This window comes from Morus notabilis, unplaced genomic scaffold (assembly GCF_000414095.1).
Source record: "Morus notabilis unplaced genomic scaffold, ASM41409v2 Scaffold14, whole genome shotgun sequence".
Classification (NCBI taxonomy): Eukaryota; Viridiplantae; Streptophyta; class Magnoliopsida; order Rosales; family Moraceae; genus Morus; species Morus notabilis.
This window is the reverse complement of record NW_010365103.1, coordinates 50,646-64,392: the sequence shown is the minus strand read 5'-3', so window position 1 is coordinate 64,392 and position 13,747 is coordinate 50,646. Positions and strand designations below refer to the sequence as shown.

Genomic DNA, 13,747 nt, shown 5'->3' with positions numbered 1-13,747 from the left:
GGCAAGATTACGTGCCTGATCTTATCCTCAATTATTTCCTCTAAACAGATTAAATTTATACTGATTAGAGGTAATTAGTTTAGCTCACGTAAGTTAATCTACTACTTACAGTCCAATATCAATTTCTGAATAATTCAATATTGTTTTAATTCCATAAATCCTCCATTCACAATATAACATAATATTTTCTAAGAAAATCCTTGGCTTAAAAATACATGAATTGTATTATTTAAGGTCTGGAATTTTCTCAGTCATTACAATATATATATATATATATATATATAACAATACATAAAAAGCTAAAGCTCTTCTCTATGTGGCTGTCACGTGGTAGCTCCTCCATTTAATTTATTTTTTACTTTTTTATCTTTATTTTTTTGAAAATTTTGACTTTATTTTTTGTGTATTTTTTAATATATATATATATATATATATATAACAATACATAAAAAGCTAAAGCTCTTCTCTATGTGGCTGTCACGTGGTAGCTCCTCCATTTAATTTATTTTTTACTTTTTTATCTTTATTTTTTTGAAAATTTTGACTTTATTTTTTGTGTATTTTTTAAAAATATATTATTCTTCACTCTGCTCCTATGAAAGTAATTTGTTTTTTACACGTGTTATTATTTTATTTTTGGTTGGTTAAAATAATTTTTTTCAAATGTGTCACTAAATCTTTTTGTCAATTGTTATCTTTACACACATTCTTTTTTAAAATAAATTTAAAAATCCTTAAATGGTTATATAAATGACTTTCTCATTATTTGATAAACAATAAACTCTTTATGTATCTCCAGCACGACAATACATACAGAACACGTTATAAAACTAGTATATTTTATAAAGCACTCAAAATGAGCATTTTCGTTGATTTGTTTTTTATTTTTTTCTTTTCATTTCATCTTTTTTTTTTCCATTTGATTTTCCTTGAATTTTATGTTTTTCGTTCTTACCTTTCTTTAATTTTTTTTCATTTACCCAAATAAACATTTTTTTAGCAAATATTATCCTACTTAGATCTTTCTTTCCGGTGGTGGCTTAAAATTAATTTATTTTTTCATTTTAGTCCTTTTTACTCTTTTTTTGTCCTGAAATATTATTTTTATTTCATTTTGGCTCCTTTTACCCTAAAACTTATTTATTTAGGTTAAAAGATTATATTTTTACATCTTTTAAAAACCTAATTGATAATTCTCTGTAAATCGGCTTACTAGTGAAGTCTGTTTTTAACTATTAAATTTAATTAAATCATATCAGAATAATAAAATATATATAAAATAAATAATTTATGATATGACAGCTCAAAAAGAAAGAAGTATCCATAATTTTTTTTTTCAATCCTGTTAGAAAAATTACCTGTAGCAATCGTACAATTTACCTAAAAGCGCGGTTACTCGTTAGATATTCTCCGAAAAATATCTACCACAATAATAAGATAATTAAAGATGTTACCATCAAATTACGTGTGTCAGCAACTGTATCGAAGGTCTCCTAGTCAACAAGTCGAACAAAAGTCTTAGCTCTCTTTGACGAAAATCTTTTGCTCTTTCAATACTCTACAGTGCCTTTGATTAATATGCTATGGCCAAGCAGAGATCTCAAAGTATTAGGGGGGGAAAAAAATGGCGATTCCTGCTCTTAAGTTTTTCAGTTTCGTTTTACTTATTGTCGCCTTAACTGAACTCAACATGGCTTCTGATACCATGTCGAAGACACAGTTTAATAATATCAGTGACAGTGAAAACGGGACCTTAGTATCTAATGACGGAACATTTGAGCTCGGTTTCTTCACTCCAGGAAGCTCGAGAAACCGGTACTTGGGAATTTGGTACAAGAAAATACCTCTCAGGACTTATGTTTGGGTGGCGAACCGCGAGAATCCGATCGAAGGCTCATCCGGAGTTTTGACGATAAACAGCACCGGTCATCTTGTCCTTCTGGGCCAGAATGACTCCATTGTGTGGTCGGCAGATTATCGAACGAGTCCTGTCAAAGGCGCTCCGACGTTTGAGCTTTTAGACACTGGGAACCTAGTATTGCGAGATACGGATTCGCATAATTACTCGGAGAATTATTATCTGTGGCAAAGCTTTGATCATCCTTCCGACACGTTGTTACCGGGCATGAAGCTCGGATGGGACTTAAAGACCGGTGTTGAGCGGCGCCTTTCGTCGTGGAAGAGCCCCGACGACCCTTCCGTAGGAGACTTCACTTGCGGGATAGAACTTAGTAGGTTTCAGGAGCTTGTCATGAGAAAGGGATCGGAAGAGTACTACCGAAGTGGACCCTGGAATGGCATAAGGTTCAGCGGTGCGCCGGAGCTACGTCGGAACCCTTTGTTTGAGTTCGATTTTGTGTCAAATGAATCAGAGTTGTACTATACATATCACCTGACGAGCAAATCTGTAACATCAAGGATTGTCATGAACCAGACCAATTATCAACGCGAGCGCTATATTTGGAATCCGACGACTCGAACTTGGAAAGTCTTTGCTTCGGTTCCAAGGGACTATTGCGATAATTATGACCTCTGTGGGGCTTATGGGAACTGCATCATTGGTGACTCCCCGGTTTGCCAATGCTTAAAGGGCTTCATACGAAATTCGACGGAGAAAGTAACGGATTGGTCCGAAGGGTGTGCGCGAAACAAGCCCCTGGAGTGCGAGCGTGGAGACAAAGGCGGGTTTATGAAACTTTCGGGCTTGAAATTACCGGACACCAAGCGGTCGCGGGTGGACGGAAGTTTGAATCTCCGGGAATGCAGAGCTAAATGCTTGAACAATTGTTCTTGCACAGCTTACGCGAACTCGGATATTAGAGGAAAAGGTACAGGTTGTATTATGTGGTTCGGCGAATTGATTGACGTTAGACAGTTTTCAGATGGTGGTGGCCAAGATATGTATATTCGATTGCATTCTTCAGAGTTAGGTACGATTATATTATCGGAACTACTTCTCCTTTCTATATCTCCCATTAATGTATTTTCTTATTGTTAGTTAAAAGTAAAATGATTGTTTTCTTTTCTTTAAGTTGTAACATGACTGAATTTGCCAAACATGAAAATGCAGAGAAAGATGATCATAAGGTGAAGATAGTAGTGACAGTTTTAAGTCTCATTCTCGTCGTCTTTGGAGCGCTCTTAGTTGCCCATTACATCCGCAGATTCATGACACGGCCCTCAACATCAGGTAAATCCTAATTCCGACGATGGTATAGATATATTGTAGCAGATCTAGTTCAAAGACTCAATTAAAATGTGACAGCCTGTGGTCACATGTTCGAGTTTTGAGTTACCCTAGTACTCGACTTAAAATACCTGTGATCACGGCCTCACATACCCTTACCGTTGACACATTCGATGGGGTTAGGGTGACACACGCGCTCCTCGTCTGAATGTATGGCTTGCTTGTAGGGCCTTTAGTGAATATTCCTACCTACGTCTTAGGAAGCCATTTGGTAATGACTATGAGGCATATGCTAACTTTGGTTGCCCCTCGCCGAACTTTTCTTCAAGTAAAAAAGAAAAAATAAATATAGTTCAAATTGGTATCCTCTGAGAACGTCATGTTTGTACAATAAGAAACATTCGTTAATTACTTTTCAATCATAAAAAATACTAGTGTGGTCTTTATGTTTGATGATGAAGCAGAATAACTAATGTAGTATATCCAAGGCAAATGAATCAGTTAAATTATTCTTTCTAAAATGTTTTCCTCTAATCAGATAACACACAGACCGGTGAGTTAATTAGTCAGAACAATGAAGACCAGTCTCCAAACCTGGAGTTACCCTTATTTGACTTGCCGACAATTGCTACTGCGACTAATCACTTCTCAATCAGCAACAAGATTGGCGAAGGTGGTTATGGACCTGTTTATCGGGTAATTCAATGAGATGACACTAATAATTAAGTGTAATCTTGATGATTCTAATAACTATATTTGATAGCCAAAGTATAATCTTGGTTATATTGGTATATCAGAATACTCTTACCAATGAATGTTCAGGGCATGCTAGAAAACGGTCAAGAAATTGCGGCGAAGAGGCTTTCAAGGAGTTCTGGACAAGGATTGAATGAGTTCAAAAATGAAGTTGCTCTGATATCCAAACTTCAACACCGTAATCTCGTAAAACTTCTCGGCTGTTGCATTCAAGGAGAAGAGAAGCTGCTAATTTATGAATACATGCCGAACAAAAGCCTCGACCTCTTCATATTTGGTTCGTCAACTTACTCCATAACCGCACAAATTTGCAAGTTGTATACCAGTACATTAAAAGAAGTATCAACAAACATTAGTTGCGTAATTCGTAGTTTTATTCATCACTAAATGAAAATTCCAGTGTGATGTTACTTGAGTTCATTTTAACCAGCTGGATGATATGGCAGATCAAACAAGAAGCAAACTCTTAAATTGGCCGAAGCGATTCAGCATAATATGTGGAATTGCAAGAGGGCTCCTCTACCTACACCAAGATTCTAGGTTAAGGATTATACATAGGGACCTCAAAGCAAGTAACGTGTTACTTGATGCCGAGATGAATCCCAAGATTTCAGACTTTGGTTTGGCTAGAACTGTTATGGGAGATCAAAGTGAAGGCAATACAAAGAGAGTGGTTGGAACATAGTAAGTCATTTTTCCTAATTTGCTTCAAATCACATTTTCATGATCTAATTCAATAATGACGTGCACTGGATAATACTATTGTTCCTGCAGTGGTTACATGGCACCTGAATACGCCATTGACGGGCTATTCTCCACGAAGTCCGATGTCTTCAGCTTTGGTATTTTGATGTTGGAGATCATCACTGGAAAGAAGAACAGAGGACTCTATCACTTGGACCGCGGTCTTAACCTTATAGATCATGTAAGTTTTCATTTCTTTTGCACATCCTTGAATCTAATATGTAAGACAACCTAAAAGCTCACCACATATCTGTTCCTATTGACCTGGTTTAGGCATGGAAATTATGGAAAGAAGGAAGACCCCTCGAAGTGATCGATCCTTGTTTTCACGTCTCGAGTAATACTTCTCAGCAATTGCGCAGTATCCATGTCGGACTTTTGTGTGTGCAAGAACACCCTGAAGATAGGCCAAGCATGTCTGATGCCGTTGTGATGTTGAGCAATTCAAGTACTTTGCCTCAACCAAAACAACCGGGTTTCTCAATGGCGAAAAACAATCTTGGAGCAGATTCTTTGTCAAGCAAACACGAATTCACTTCAAATGAGATTACTGTAACTCTTTTAGAGGCTCGATAGTTGTAATGTGTTAATTATTAGTAATGTGTTATTATTGGTAAGTAATAGTACTGCACGCCTTAACTCACTGTTGTATATATTCACATATGTGATATTAGACATGGTTCTTCTATTTTATTCCCTCTTTCGATTTTTGGCTGTTTTAGAATGGAGGAAAAATTACCAGTATGTAAGTTCATAGGTGTTAATGTAAGTGTGAATGAAGAGAAGCGTGAGCGAAAATAAGTAACTAGGCGTCCATTTGGGAGCGTTTTCAAAATGATTTTGTTTGGTGCAAGGAAAATGAAAATGAATATGGCAAGTTTTTTGAGATTTAGGCTGAGACCGTTTCTGAAAATCATGTGTTTGGTTTGGTACTGTTGGTCTAGCAACAAAGTTCCCACTTGCTCCTATTTTAAAAAATAACAATAATTTTTTAAGAAACTAAAAATAATAATAATAATAATTCACAAAATAAATGGTTCACACAATCTTAAAGTTAGAAAAGCTTTGATAAAATATAAATGAGTACCATACAAATACTGAATAGTTTTAAATCATTACATCTTTACGAGATTTTGTTTGTTTTAATTGCTTTTGCTATTTAATTTTGTCACGCCCCCCAACCGGGGTTAGTGACGTGGATGCTCGTTTAGAAACTTAAACCTGTTTGAGAGAGTGATTAGTAAATATTTTAATTTCTTTCAAATCCAAAACATCCAGGTATTTTCAAACGAGCCCCCTTTTTTTTCAAGAGGAATTCAATTTCAAGAACGGTGGTGGAATTTCCAACCAAACCAGTTTAAAACCACGTCCCTGGTATCATGTCAGGAATTCCCACAGGTGTTTAACATACATGAATATAAACAAGAGTAAATGTGACATCAACCACAGTCTAGTAATATTTAAGTTTACAATCCATAATCTTTCATACATGCCTTGAAATAAAAGCTAAGAGGGATACAACTCTTCGCTTCCCGCGGTCAAGTCCACGTCACCGGTAGTAGCTACCTACTCCGCACTACTCCTCGCGTCGCCTGGAGGGGCTTAAATCATTTGAAAATAAGAAAGGTGAGCGAAAGGCCCAGTAGGATATAATTTTATAAAGCATTTAAAATAAAGGTACTCACGGTCCGAAGATATACACCCGGAACCGATCAACCCTTTTTAGAAAAGGAAATACTCACAGTAGAAAATATCTGTATAATGAAAGTGTGCAGCTCATCATACCACTAAACAAGAAGCGGTAAAAATGTCTGTCTATGAAAAGTGCAGAGCCATAATTCCACTAAACAAGAAGTGGATTCGTACGGGTTTCGGGACCTGCCCCCAAGGATGCGATTCCCACATCCCGATCTCTGTGGCCACCATGCGTTGTATCATTCCTTAAATATTTCATTTTAAGAAATGATACCCTTTAAAATGTCATTTCCAAAATCATTGGAAAATTTAATAGCATTCACATGCTATTTCTTTTAAAATCATTTACTTTAATCATGTTTTGTTCTAAAACATTTTCATTGGCTAAAACCATTTAAAGTAAGGCTAACAAGGATATGGACAAGAATATCACTTGTTGGATATCAAACCTTTGTCCGTCTTCACGTAGCCCTAGCTCTGCTTGCCTTTGAGGCTCCAATTCCAATCGTGCCACTAGCTTTCCCATCAAAATCAACAATTTAGAGTTTGATCCTTCTCACCAAACATTCTCGTTTAATTAGATGCAATTGTATCATATTAGTGTGCCATAGTTCAAAATCAATGTTCATAACAATTCTTATGTCAAATCATGATTCTTTGTAGATAGAGATTCATTCCGGAGAATCAAATGGGAAACAAGGATTCTTATGGCTAATCCACTCATTTTGAGTTCTCAAACGAGGTTAGGTCAATCCCACATCAAGTTTTGGGGTCAAAACAGGGTTTTCTGGGCTGTTTAGGTAAGGGATTAGAGGAAATACAACTCTTCGTTTTCCTGAAACAAGTCTACGTTGCCGGTAATAGCTACCTACTCCGCACTACTCCTCGCGTCTCCTGGAGGGGTTTAATACATTTGAAAATAGAAAAATGTGAGTGAAAGGTCCAGTAGGATATAATTTTATAAAGCATTTAAAATAAAGGTACTCACGGTCCGAAAATATACACCCGGAACCGATCATCCATTTTTAGAAAAGGAAATACTCACGGTAGAAAATGTCTGTATAATGAAAGTGTGCAGATCATCATACCACTAAACAAGAAGCGGTAAAAATGTATGTCTATGAAAAGTGCAGAGCCATAATTCCACTAAACAAGAAGTGGATCCGTACGGGTTTCGGGACCTGCCCCCAAGGATGCGATTCCTACATCCCGATCTCTGTGGCCACCATGTGTTGTATCATTCCTTAAATATTTCATTTTAAAAAATGATACTCTGTAAAATCTCATTTACAAAATCATTGGAAAACCTAATAGCATTCACATGCTATTTCTTTCAAAATTATTTTCTTTAAACATGTTTTGTTCTAAAACATTTTCATTGGCTAAAACCATTTAAAGTAGGACTAACAAGGATATGGACAAGAATATCTTACCTGTTGGATATCAAACCTGTGGCTGTCTTCACGTAGCCCTAGCTACGCTTGCCTTTGAGGCTCCAATTCCAATTGTGCCACTATCTTTCCCATCAAAATCAACAATTTAGAGTTTGATCTTTCTCACCAAACATTCTTGTTTAATTAGATGCAATTGTATCATATTAGTGTGCCATAGTTCAAAGTCAATGTACATATTCTCAAAGGAAATGTGTAGATCCAGTTTCAAATCAACAAATAGGGTCCAAAGAATCAAAAACCCCCAATTTTCATCAAGGTGTCACCAAATCCCATTCGAATTCCATTTGAAAACAAAATTTAAACCAAAATCACCAAACTCGACTAAAACGAGTTCCACAAGGCTAAATCTGAAAATCTAAAGTGAGTTTCAAAGAGTTTTACCTCGATCCAAGCTTTGATGTTGAAAACCTCTTAGAAATCCCCGTTTTTCTTCAAATCCGGTTCAAGAACATTCTTGAGAGAGAGAGAAAACTTGAGAGAAAGAGAGAGGAAGAGATGGGCGAGAGAGAGAGAGAGAGAGAGAGCTCGGGGAGGGAGAGACTAAGAGAGAGTGTGAGTGAGTGAGAGGGTTACGGGAGAGGAGGGAAAAAGGAAAGAAAGAAGGAAAAGAAAAGAAGAAAAGGGAAAATAAAATGAGGAAATGAAATAATAAAGAAAGACAAATAAAAGTAAGGAGGGGTGAAACTATAATTACGAAAAATAAATTTAAAAGTTCATGAATAATTAAGAAATCAATTTAGGCACACTAATAAACCACAATTACCATAAGTAAACAAGTTTAATTCCGGAGGGTGTTACATTCTACCCCCCTTAAGAAATTTCGTCCCTGAAATTGAAATTTACCTCACGATATGAACACATACGGATATCGTTCCTGCATTGTCGTTTCTAATTCCCACGTCGCTTCCTCAACGCCATGGTGTTGCCACAACACCTTCACTAATGGTAGCTCATGTTGACGTAGGCTTTTCATCTTCCGGTCAAGAATCTGTACAGGTGTTTCCTCGTAAGTCGTGTCATATTGGATCGGCACGTCATACCATTGTACAATAGCTTCTGGATCGGGTTGACACTTTCGAAGCATAGAAACATGGAACACATTGTGCACGTGAGACAATTCTGGAGGAAGATCGAAGGGGTAAGCAATGACACCGACTCGTTGTGTAATCTGAAATGGCCCGATGTACCTCGGCGCGAGTGTCCCTTACCAAAACGAGTGACTCCTTTGCGCGGTGAGACTCTTAACAAGACAGAATCGCCCTCTGAGAACTCTAAGGGTCTACGCCTCCTGTCAGCATAACTCTTCTGACGACTCTGAGCTGTTAACAGTCGTTCCCGGATCACGGCTATCTTTTCATTATTCTCTTGGATAACATCCGGTCCAAGGGTCAGTTGATCTTCTGACTCAAGCCAACAAACTGGCGATCTACAAGGTCTGCCATACAACACTTCGAATGGGGCCATCCCAATGCTACTCTGATAACTATTGTTGTAGGCAAACTCAGCTAAATGAAGATACTTCTTCCAGTTTCCACCAAAATCTAGAATGCAAGCGCGAAGCATGTCCTCCAAAATCTGAATAACTCTCTCAGATTGTCCGTCGATCTGAGGATGAAATGCGGTGCTGAAATTCAGTTCGGTTCCCATGGCTTCTTGGAAACTTCTCTAAGATCTAGCATTGAAACGAGAGTCACGATATGAAGTGATAGATAACGGAACTCCGTGAAGTCTGACAACGTACTCCAGATACAACTCTGCTAGAACTTTCCTGAAATAAGTCGCACGAAAGGGAATGAAGTGCGCAGACTTCGTTAACCTATCCACAACGACCCATATGGCATCATGCCGATGTTCAGTCCTCGGCAATCCCATCAGAAAATCCATTGTAATGTGTTCCCACTTCCATCCAGGAACAGGAAGAGGTTGCAGTTCCCCAGCAGGTTTCTGATGTTCAGCCTTGACTCAAAGACAAGTCGCACATTCTGACACGTATTGGCGAACATCCTTCTTCATACCTCTCCACCAATACTGCATTTTGAGCTCTTGATACATCTTGGTACTCCCAGGGTGAATAGCGAACCTCGATTTGTGAGCCTCGTGAAGGATTGTCTTCTTTATCTCATCCACTTGAGGAACGGAAAGGCGATTCCTGAAGTAGAGCGTTCCATCCTCCCGAATATTCCATTCGTCCAGTTTTTCTCCATTCTGAACTCGAGTCCAAATTCCTTGAAGATGCAAATCCTGCCATTGGTTCTGCTTGACTTGCTGTATTAGAATTGGCGTTGAAACCAAGTTGTACACCATAGCTTGGTTAGAATCCTCATAATACTGAAGATCATAATCACCTACAATTGCATTCTGTTTCCAATCTTCCAATGCCAAAGATGGTAGGATTCCTGGAGTCTTTCTGCTGAGAGCGTCTGCTACCACGTTGGCTTTTCCAGGATGATACTGCAAGGTGAAGTCATAATCCTCCATGTATTCCATCCACCTTCTTTGTCTCAGATTTAAGTCCTTTTGAGTGAACAGATATTTCAAACTCTTATGAGCAGAGAAGATCTGGAATTTTACTCCATAGAGGTAGCATGTCCATATCTTGAGAGCAAAAATCACTGCTGCTAACTCTAGATCATGCGTGGGGTAGTTCTGTTCATGTGGCTTCAGTTGACGAGATGCATAGGCCACAACATGTCCATCTTGCATCAAAACACACCCAAGTCCTCGTCTTGATGCATCGGAATACACCTCGTACGGCTCATCGCTATTAGGAATCGTTAGAATCGGCGCACTGGTTAGCCTAGTCCTCAGTTCTTGAAATGCATGTTCACAATCGGCATCCCATTCAAACCTGACTTCCTTTTTAGTCAACCGCGTCATTGGAGCAGCAATACTCGAAAAATCCTTTACAAATCGTCGATAATACCTCGCAAGTTCTAGGAAGCTTCGAATTTCGGCAATGTTCTTCGGTCGTTCCCATTGTAGCACCGTTTCAATCTTTGAGGGATCCACTGAAATTCCTTATCCAGATATAACATGTCCAAGGAACTTGACTTCCGTCAACCAGAAATCACATTTCTCTTTCTTTGCATAAAGCTGCTGTTCTCGAAGAGTCTGGAGAACGATCCTCAAATGTTGCTCGTGCTCTTCCCAAGTCTTTGAATAAACCAGGATGTCATCAATGAAGACTATCACAAACTGGTCTAAATACGGGCGGAAGACTCGATTCATTAAATCCATAAAGGCGGGAGGAGCATTCGTCAATCCAAAAGGCATTACTAAGAACTCATAATGCCCATAGCGAGTCCTAAAAGCTGTTTTTGGAATATCATCTTTCCTAATCTTCAACTGATGATACTCGGATCTCAAGTCAATTTTTGAGTAATACCGTGATCCTCCCAGTTGATTGAACAACTCATCGATCCTCGGCAATGGGTACTTATTCTTCATGGTAACCCTATTCAATTGTCGGTAGTCTATGCACAACTGAAGGGATCCGTCGTGCTTTTTCGCAAACAAGACAGGTGCACCCCACGGGGAAGTGTTGTTTCTAATGAATCCCTTTTCTGCCTACTCTCCGAGCTGTTTCCTTAGCTCTTTCATCTCCGCAGGCGTCATTCGATACGAAGCAATAGAAATCAGAGCCGTCTCCAGAAGTAAGTCGATGCAAAACTCGATCTCCCGATCAGGCGGTAAACCAGGCAACTCATCAGGGAATACATCCGCATATTCATCGACCACGGGGACCTCAACATTCTCCCCGGCGATACCAGATTCACCCTCTAATGCCGAAAGGAATGAGAAACAAGCTAAATTCTGCCGTCCTCCGACATTATGCCTCAGTAGTCGTTATTCTGTAACTGGGTTAACACCTCCCTGATACGTTACTATCGTGCCAGAACCGGTAGTCAAGGTAACTCTCATACGGTGGCAGTCAACAATTGCCCCATATCTTGACAACCAATCCATTCCAAGCACCACATCAAACTGATTCATGGGAAGGATTATCAAATCTGCCTTTAATTTCTCACTTCCAATCGTGATCACACACGACCTACATACTCTAGTCACCTACATACGTCCCAATGGAGAACTTATAAACATTGAAGTCTCTAAGTCATCGGGTTTCAAACCCAAAATTTTCACAAAAGAAGTGGAAACAAAAGAGTGCGTAGCACCAGTGTCGAACAAAACTCGTGCAAAAGAATGTGAGATAGGTACCATACCCTCGACGACTAGGTTTCCGGCATGAGCTCCAGAACTTCCCCCGGCCATGGTATGCATCTGCCCCGGTGCTTTCCCTTTTCCTCTCTCATTGTTGTTAGGTCTCTGGTTTCCAGGTCTGTACTTTTGTTGCGGCGGGGTAGACTGTACCGATACGGAAGCCTGTGGCCGGAAATAAGAGTAGTTCGGCGGACGGAAGATCGGTACAGGAGGAATTGGCATCTGGACAGGCAATTGGGGCTGATAGAAAGGCGTGAACTGTGGAAGTCTGTCTTGACTAGGAGCAATACCCCTTTGACTCTGCGGTAATTGCTGGGTCTGTTGGTTCACCAGTTGGCCCCTGATAGGACAGTTCCTCTTGATATGCCCTAGCTCCCCACAATGGTGGCATTTGAAGCTATAGGGTCCATTCTTCCCACTTCCCGAAGAGCCACTGCTACCACTAGGCACTCCCCCACTACCTTGCCCTTGATCACCGCTTTTTCTGTTATTCCTTTGAGGTCCTCCTGAAGTTTTCCCTGAAACTGCTCGATCCTGGAGGAAGGCGATGTGCTCTTGTTCAACAGAGATGGCTGTTGTAACCAGGTCACTGTAGACTCGATGCCTTAAAGCTACCACTGATTTTTGGATCACACCCTTAAGACCTTTCTCAAACTTTAGGCACTTCATGCGCTCTGATTCAATCAAGGAGAGAGCAAAACGGGACAGTTCATTGAACCTAGCTTTGTATTCCCTCACTGTCATTTCCCCTTGCTGTAGGCCCATGAATTCCATGGCCTTTTCATCTCGATAACTTTGGGGAAAGAATTGCTCATTAAAGAGCGCTTCGAATTGTTCCCAAGTCATCCCCTCTACATCTTGCATTCGCCGGATATGCTTCCACCACGCACCTGCAGGACCTTCAAACTTAAAAGCTGCGAACTCCACCCAATACTCATCCGGTACTTACTCGATTTTGCTCCTTTTCGAGTCGCATCGCCATCTGAAGGCGCCATATCGCCTCGTTCTCTGTCTTTTTAATCCAAAATGCCTCAAAACTCATCGATTTCACCCTTTCCTACACACTCAAGGGAAAGTCATCAAATCCACATAACAACTTGAGGAAAAACACGCCAAAACTAGCTAAAGGAGTAATGAATGAGTGCATAAATTACGCACTCATCAGTACTCCCATGGTACTTAGATGCTTAGACACCGATTCGAACCAATACTCAGTTTCCTCGGGTCCACCTGCGCTAGTGAATGCAGGAATTGAACTACGCCTGTACTCACGGAAGTAGTTCTGTTTTCTGTCCTCCGCGGGACGTTCATTTTGGGCTCTAGTAGCCATCCCCTAGAAAGCGGCGTACATGGCTTCCATGAATTGCTCATTCGGCATCGCCCGCGGGTTAGGGTTTCTACGGCGCGGCGGCATTCTTTTATCTGAAAAGAAAGCTAGACTGTTTTAGTGGTTTCCTGATGTCATTCATGTATGCATAATTCCAAACCCTAAGGTTCTAAACCAAGGGCTCTGATACCAAGTCTTGTCACGCCCCTAAACCGGGGTTGGTGACGTGGAGGCTCGTTTAGAAACTTAAACCTGTTTGAGAGAGAGTGATTAGCAAAATAATTTAATTCCTTTCAAATCTAAAACATTCAGGTATTTCCAAACGAGCCCCTGCATTCAAGAGAAATTTAATTTCAAGAACGG

The 13,747-nt window shown here is 39.7% G+C and overlaps 1 protein-coding gene across 1 annotated transcript; it reads left to right on the top strand.

Annotated features, from left to right (window-relative positions):
- Positions 1-1,571: 1,571 nt before the first annotated feature.
- LOC21395538 (G-type lectin S-receptor-like serine/threonine-protein kinase At4g27290) lies at positions 1,572-5,355 on the top strand. The gene is made up of 7 exons (XM_010107311.2): positions 1,572-2,930; positions 3,071-3,190; positions 3,726-3,883; positions 4,010-4,220; positions 4,390-4,627; positions 4,718-4,868; positions 4,961-5,355. Exons 1-7 carry the CDS (start codon positions 1,625-1,627, stop codon positions 5,261-5,263), a joined length of 2,487 nt encoding a protein of 828 aa, XP_010105613.1. The 5' UTR covers positions 1,572-1,624; the 3' UTR covers positions 5,264-5,355.
- The last annotated feature ends 8,392 nt before the right edge of the window (positions 5,356-13,747 follow it).

Bases quoted from the DNA above. Each gene is read 5' to 3' on its own strand.
- LOC21395538 (XM_010107311.2), top strand. From the start codon at position 1,625: ATGGCGATTCCTGCTCTTAAGTTTTTCAGTTTCGTTTTACTTATTGTC. The intron at 3,191-3,725 runs GTAAATCCTAAT...TCCTCTAATCAG, and splicing joins GACACGGCCCTCAACATCAG to ATAACACACAGACCGGTGAG. The intron at 4,869-4,960 runs GTAAGTTTTCAT...GACCTGGTTTAG, and splicing joins GTCTTAACCTTATAGATCAT to GCATGGAAATTATGGAAAGA.